Source organism: Hordeum vulgare, chromosome 5H, assembly GCF_904849725.1.
Source record: "Hordeum vulgare subsp. vulgare chromosome 5H, MorexV3_pseudomolecules_assembly, whole genome shotgun sequence".
Lineage (NCBI taxonomy): Eukaryota > Viridiplantae > Streptophyta > Magnoliopsida > Poales > Poaceae > Hordeum > Hordeum vulgare.
In genome coordinates this window covers 100,297,023-100,304,081 of record NC_058522.1, presented here as the reverse complement: position 1 = coordinate 100,304,081, position 7,059 = coordinate 100,297,023, and the positions used below count along the sequence as shown (strand labels likewise).

The 7,059-nt window shown below is 46.7% G+C and overlaps 1 protein-coding gene across 1 annotated transcript; it reads left to right on the top strand.

The window, feature by feature from the left end:
• The first annotated feature begins 4,550 nt into the window (after nt 1-4,550).
• Nucleotides 4,551-6,248, top strand: LOC123398748. Its single transcript, XM_045093205.1, has 3 exons — nt 4,551-5,393; nt 5,510-5,659; nt 5,748-6,248. The coding sequence occupies exons 1-3, from the start codon at nt 4,575-4,577 to the stop codon at nt 6,159-6,161; spliced, it is 1,383 nt and encodes a 460-aa protein (XP_044949140.1). The 5' UTR covers nt 4,551-4,574; the 3' UTR covers nt 6,162-6,248.
• Nucleotides 6,249-7,059: the final 811 nt, after the last annotated feature.

The window sequence follows — 7,059 nt, the reverse complement described above, 5'->3', positions numbered from 1 at the left end:
GTAAGATTGTTGTTCACCTTTTGTACTTTGCGATGTTCAAATGTGACTGAAGAACTATTTGACCAAAATGCATTAAGTAAGATTGTTGTTCACCTTTTGTACTTTGCGATGTTCAAATGTGACTGAAGAACTATTTGGCTCCTCTCGTGTGCGTGTGCGTGTGCGTGTGCGTGTTTGTAGGAGAATTATTCACTTCTGATTTTTTTCTCGGACAAAAGAGGGAGCTGCTGATATTTTATTCACATTGAAAGCTGTGCCAGCCCATGTTGCTAGAGTTCGCATCCACTTGTATTGTTTAATATGTGTCTGGTCAGAGTGGTGAGTAACTTAGAATAGTAACATGCATATTTTACTACTCTTACTCTCATAGTGGATAGTGTCATATGTGTGATAACATAGAGACCTTCATTTATTATTTTGTAGAGTCATTTTTCAGTGAGAAGCGTTATGTGATGGTAACATATTATGTAATGCTACTCCATTTTTCTCTCTTCTCTTTAATTACTTGCCACATCATCTTTTTTGTGTATATGGCAGGCATGTTACTACTATGTTACTCCCACTATCAGTAGTCTATAAGCTGCTACACTAGGCAACATTTCCCAATGCACCATCAACTTCTTTTATGTAAACATGCAAAGAGCACATGTCATAGAATGTTATTCGATATGACACTATTCCCAAATAGGTGGCGTATAAGTTGAGTCAAATAATTAATGGTTTTAAAATTTGACCAAGACCAAGCTGTTAGGAAAGCAACTTGTCTATTATTGAAGGCCCAAGGGGCATATCTATATTACACATGACTTGAGGTGCAAGGAAAGTAAACATAGACTAATAAGGACTCCTAGACTAATACTAGTAGACTAATAAGGACTCCTAATACTAATACTTCCTAACACCCCCCCCCCCCCCTCAAATGCAAAGCGTATGCAGTAGCATTGCATTTGAAGAAGTGTAATACTAAAAACAATGATAATCCAAATCCGCGTCTTGAGAGTGTCGTCGTAGCATGAAGAGTCTTCAAAACTTGTCGAGTCGCCGAAGGAGATAACGAAGAGATGGCACATCAGAGGTAGACACCGCATCACATGAAGATACAACAAAAGTATCAGGAGAAGATGGGTTGTCAAAAGAAGATGGCACATCGAGAGGAATAAAGCATTGTGCAGAAAATCATAGTCCACGACAACCGTCGGCGAAGGAAGCTCGGCGGATAAGGCACGATGGACGTAGATCGACAATGCAAAAGAAGTCCAGAAAATCCTATAGAAAACAACAAGGGCAAATAGACCACAAAAGTTGCATAGAAAGGATCAGGACCGGAGAAAGGCTCACGGACTAAGTTATGGTGGACTCGCATGGCATGAGAAAACAAAAAATGTCAACGGATTTGGTGGACGCAGCGGAAAACAAAGAAAACTAGAAAACACACACTAGATTAGAGATGATGGCAGCGGAAGAGAAAAAAATAAGATCATGGCGGCGAAGGCCAATTCCAACCAGAGTGTGCGTGAGACGGTCCTGACTGTGTAGGAGGTGGTTGCTCAGTGCGGGAAGCCTGAGTCAGAATACCAGCAGTACCCGTCGAGAAAGAACCTGAAGCAGCGAGCAGACGCTTAAGGCGCAGAATATCCTGCTCAGTCAAAGCGATGGCTGAAGCTGTCGAGGTAGATGACGAAGTCTCTGTAGATGATGATTGCGCCTGGCGCAAGTGGTTCTTCTTCGTGTAGCAGTGGGACTCAATATGACCATCATTGTTGCAGTAGCCACAATATGGATGGGGGCGACCTGCGCCTCCAGAAGGAGTGGGTAAGAGCGACGGAGCACTCGAGTGAGAAGGGGTCGGTGCAGCAGGGGGCGTAGAAGTAGCCCGGGCAGTGAGCACCGAGGGAACCTCCAGCAAACCAGCACCACGTAAGCGAGTCTCCTCAGCACGAATCTCAGAAAGCGCCTCCATGAGGGAAATACGGCCACAAGCAAACAACTGAGCACGCCGAGGCTCAAACTCCTTACGGAGCCGAGACAGGAATTCGTAGACGCGATGAAACTCCAAGTTGGTCTGGACAGCCTGGCAACAGGGGCAAGTACGACAACCAGCAGTGCGGAGAGAATCGAGCTAGCGCCAGATAGCAGAACTCTGTGCATAGAAGTCATCAACAGTAGAGTCACCTTGCTGAAGAGCATGCTCCTGACGAACCACGGAGAGGTATAAGGCATCACCAGAGGGCGCATAGCGCTGACGAAGGCGAGTCCACATCTCAAAGGCAGTAGGAAGGCCCAAAAACTCAGAGGCAAACTGAGGCAGAACACTAGCAGTGAGAACAGCTGCAGCACGGGCATCATCATCAAGCCACTGGGTGTAAACGGTCAGAGCACCACGATACACCTGAAGAGCCTCCTCATAAGCCAAGACCTTCTCATCATAAGCACTCACAACGGCCTCATCAGCAAGTTTAGCCGAATCCTTTGCGGTCTGAGAAGCATCCGTAGGAAGAGCCGGTGGGGTCGGCGGAGTGGGAGCCACGGGAGGAACCGGACATGGCGGACAGCAGACCTCGCCAGAAAGAACACCCCATAGACGGATGCCACGCATGTGAATGCGCATAAAGCCAATGAACTCAGTGTAGTTACTACCATCGAAGATCACCGAACAACGAGGGACAACAACATAGCCCGATGCAGTAGACATCTTCTTCTTCTCTTTTTCTTTTTTTTTAGAACTCAGTCAGCAAACCGCGTCCGCGTATGACAGCAGCGGACTCGATCTGGCGAGATGTAGCGTCAGATCTGGCTCTATTGGACTCGATCCCTCTGCCAGACTGGTTGTAGCAGACTCAATCCCTCTGCCAGATGCGAGCTGCAGCGGCTACTAGTTGTAGACAGCCTCGAGCTGGAGCGACCAAAGCTGCTGGCGACCTTGAAGCAGAACCGGGGCGAAGCGGGATGGGAGACCAAAGCTGCTGGCGGCGTACAGCAGCGGGAAGGGGCGGCGGCGTCCAGATCGATCCCCTGCTGGGCTCTCCGCCTTCGTTCCTTCAGGGTCGAGACAGGTGGAGTCGGCCTCCAGATCGAGGCAGCGGCGAGGACAAGATATCCTGCAGCCAGGGAGAAAACGGATCGGGAGCGAGATCCAGCGGCGTTGGACAGACCGCGGCGGCGTGGGGCAGGCTGGAGACGCGGCTGCAGCACGAGCACGACGCGAGAGGAAGCGTCGGCTAGAGAGGCTGTAGCGAGAGCGTCGGGTTAGAGGAAAAAGCACGAGTTGCGCGTGCGAAAAAAGAACCTAGGGCTCTAATACCATGTTAGGAAAGCAACTTGTCTATTATTGAAGGCCCAAGGGGCATATCTATATTACACATGACTTGAGGTGCAAGGAAAGTAAACATAGACTAATAAGGACTCCTAGACTAATACTAGTAGACTAATAAGGACTCCTAATACTAATACTTCCTAACACAAGCAACAAAAATATGAATATAAATAACCAAGTCAGTATCAATATATTGGGCAGGCTGTTGCATGTAAACAGCCCTGTAATTCTTGTAACTGGACGGAGTCTTCCTTTTTTTTATGAGAAAATGCAAAGACTTTGCGTTCCATTTCATTAAACAGAAGGAGAGTTTAGCAGTACAGGTCTCAGAGCAGGAGAGATACAGGGTCAAAATGCAAAAAAATTAGTGGACGTCCCAAGTCATGGGGAGGACCAGTCCCAGGCCAGTGGCGCCTGCCTGAACCCAGAGTGTAGCCTTGTCTTTGATTCTCGCCATGAGCTGGGTGGAGGAGGGTTGTGCGCCGTTGAACACGTAGGCATTCCGCTGCTTCTAGATCATCCACGCCGTCAAGTGGACCGCCGATGCGAGCCCTTTTCGCATTGGCGGCGGCGTGGCTTGTTTGGCTTGCTGCCACCAGTCCTTCAGGTTGTCGTCCTGGGTTGGGTCAGGCGACCGGCAGGACAGGCGGAGCCAAGAGAGGGCATCGTGCCGAATTTGCCGCGAGAAGGGGCACGCAGCCAGCAGGTGGTACATCGTTTCCGGCTCCTGGTCGCATAGGACACACCGGGGGTGGTGCTGCATGCCGCGGCGGCTCAGTCTGTCAGCGGTCCAAGTTGGCCAGCCACATGTGAAACTTGACCCGTGATGGCGCCCAACTTTTCCAGATCAGGTCCCATGCATCGCAACCGGAGGAGCTCTCGAAGGTGGCCAAGTAGGCGCTGCGCATGGAGTAGACGCCATCCGGTCGCCACTTCCAGACTAGCTTGTCAGGGCGATCCTGGAGTCTTCCTTTCTCTTCAAAAATATATGATACACACACATGTGCGTATTTGAAAAAAACAAAATATTCACCATTGCGTATATTTTCATAATGTATTTATTCAACTGTAGTTGTTGATATTTTCTTCTATACATTCGGTCAAACTTAGAAATAATTGACTTTTTCACTGAATTTATGCGCACCTATTTGGAGATGGAAGGAGTATTTTTTTTGTCACAGTAACCACTTGCCCTTATGACCCAAATGATGAACGATCTTTCATGCTTCTGCAGGACATCTGGTGCCACATACATTCTCTGATGCCAATGCAAGACTCTGCTCGTTCTGCTTGTGTATCACATGCATTTCTGGATTCATGGAGACACCATCCGAACCTCATCTTAAACAAGGAAACACTGGGACGAAATGCATGTGGAAAGGGTGATATAGCGAGGACTTTGATTAGCAAAGTTGACCAGATTCTGAAAAAGCACTCGCGCACTGCCATGAAGATACTCAAGCTTGACATCTTTGATTGTCACGATGTCGACATTTCTGATCTCAATAATTGGCTTCAGATTGCTATTATACCCGGGATTGAAAAACTGGTCCTTTCTCTGCCTTCAGGATACCAAGAAGTGTACACCTTCCCATGCTCACTTTTGTTTGGTCAGAATGGAAGCTCACTTCGGTATCTTCAGCTCAGTTACTGCACCTTCCGTCCCACAGTTGGCTTTGGTTTCTTGAGAAGCTTAACAAAGCTATATTTGCGTAATGTGAGGACTACAGGGGGAGAGTTAGGGTGCCTTCTTTCTAATTCTTTGGCTTTGCAGCTGTTGGAACTCAGGTATTGCAGTGAAATAATCTACCTGAAGATACCATGCGTGCTGGAGCGACTCAGCTGCCTCAATGTTTCTGCATGCAATGCGCTGCAAATAGTTGAGAGCAATGCTCCGAACCTCTCCACCTTCAACTTTAATGGCGACACAGTACAGCTCTCTCTCAGACAATCATTGCAAGTTAAGAACCTATATATGGGATGTCCAAATGTGTCAAACCTTCTCTGCTACGCTATTACCAAGCTTCCATATGTTGTGTCAACCGTTGAAGATCTTAAATTGTCTTCACCTAGTGGTGAGGTATAATCTAAATCTCAGTATTATTAAATACTTGTCACCTGTGTGATGACTTTTGTCAGTACTTATGCATGAATGCCCCATGTTATCAATAAAAATGAGAAGATATCTTTATGCAGAGAGTTAATACACCGATGGCAGCTGCAAAATTCCTCCACCTCAAGTTCTTGGAAATTTATCTTGATGGAGATCTTTCCCCAGGATATGATTATTTGTCTCTGGTTTCTTTTCTCGATGCTTCTCCTGCTTTGGAGACTTTCATCTTCAGGGTGAGTCACTCAACTTTTAGCCAAGCTATATTGTGCCTGTGATAAACCATATAAGATAGTGACCGGCATTTGTTTTGATGATGTGCAGGTGGATCAGGATGAAATGCTGTTTGATTCGATTATTGGAGGTGCCTTACATATGAGGCAGATGCCCGAACACAAGCACAACAGCCTCAAGAATGTGAAGATCCTTGGCTTCTGCTCTGCAAAGAGCATGGTTGAGCTAACATGCCATATTCTAGAGAATGCTACATCACTGGAATGTATCACCTTGGACACCATATATGATGCAGAAGACGAAGACTTTGTCGGTAGATGTTCTGAAACTTCTGCACGGAGATCCGGTAAATGCTCCATTCAGACAAGTGAGATGATGTTGGAAGCTAATAAAGCTCGCATCGCCATTGTGGGATACATCGAGAGGAAAGTTCCCTCTACAGTTAAATTAGATGTTCGGGGGCCCTGTAGCCGGTGCCATACTTTAGAGCTGATCTCGAGTTGAAAGTTTGTGAAAACACTATCGGATCCAAATATTATAAGACGAAATGCCAAACGGAGTCTGAGCTCCATGGAGGCCTTTATTTGAAAAGATCAAAATTCGAAATTTTCAGTTTAAAAAAATTCTGAAAATAAATACACATATACCTAAATACATAATGTACATGTGCAAATTTTCAGGTCGAAATACATTAAAATATGAGCTACGCAAAAAAGACAAATCTTGTGCTTTTTAGCATATGTACTGTTCATCTTTAAAGTCCATGATTTTTTTGTGCAGCTTGCAATTCAAGGTAGTTCATCCTTTTCACACATATACTTTACATCCTTGAATACATGTGTATTTATTTTCAGAAAATCTTGAAATTGAAATTTATGAATTTTGATTTTTTTAAAACAAAGGGCTCCATGGAGCTTGGTCTCCAAAATGCCTTACTCATTTTAGTTTCTTTTCATGTCATTTAATTTTGGGAAACATTACACATCACCCAATGGATAATCTTATTCAGATCCGCTCCCTCTGTTGCTTGCCACGCGTCTCCTATGAACCCGCCCAACACATTCTTTGCAACAACCATTCTTCGTACCTTATCCCCATCTCCAGATCTCCTTCCTCCAGAATCAGCACTGCCAAGCGAGATAGTCGCCTGCTCCCTGAGGATGCTCCTACTCGCCACCAGCCTGTGCTGGCAGCCGTCGTCACCAGCTAAGCATGCCTTCACCATTGTTATCGGTTGTCACTCCGGTGCGCCGTAGCAGTGGGCCTTGCACGGTCGTCGCCATTATCGTCCGCCTCCACCATGACGGTCGAGCACTGGGTCGGTGGCTTCGCTCCTCGACGGTGAGGCGAGCTAGTCGGAGGTCTAGCGCTCGCCGGCGGCGGCGCTCCTCTCTCACCGTCA

Excerpts from the sequence above, each read along its gene's own strand:
- LOC123398748 (XM_045093205.1), top strand. The coding sequence starts at position 4,575 with ATGCCAATGCAAGACTCTGCTCGTTCTGCTTGTGTATCACATGCATTT. Across the intron at positions 5,394-5,509 it reads TGTCTTCACCTAGTGGTGAG|AGAGTTAATACACCGATGGC; the intron begins GTATAATCTAAA and ends ATCTTTATGCAG. Across the intron at positions 5,660-5,747 it reads TGGAGACTTTCATCTTCAGG|GTGGATCAGGATGAAATGCT; the intron begins GTGAGTCACTCA and ends GATGATGTGCAG.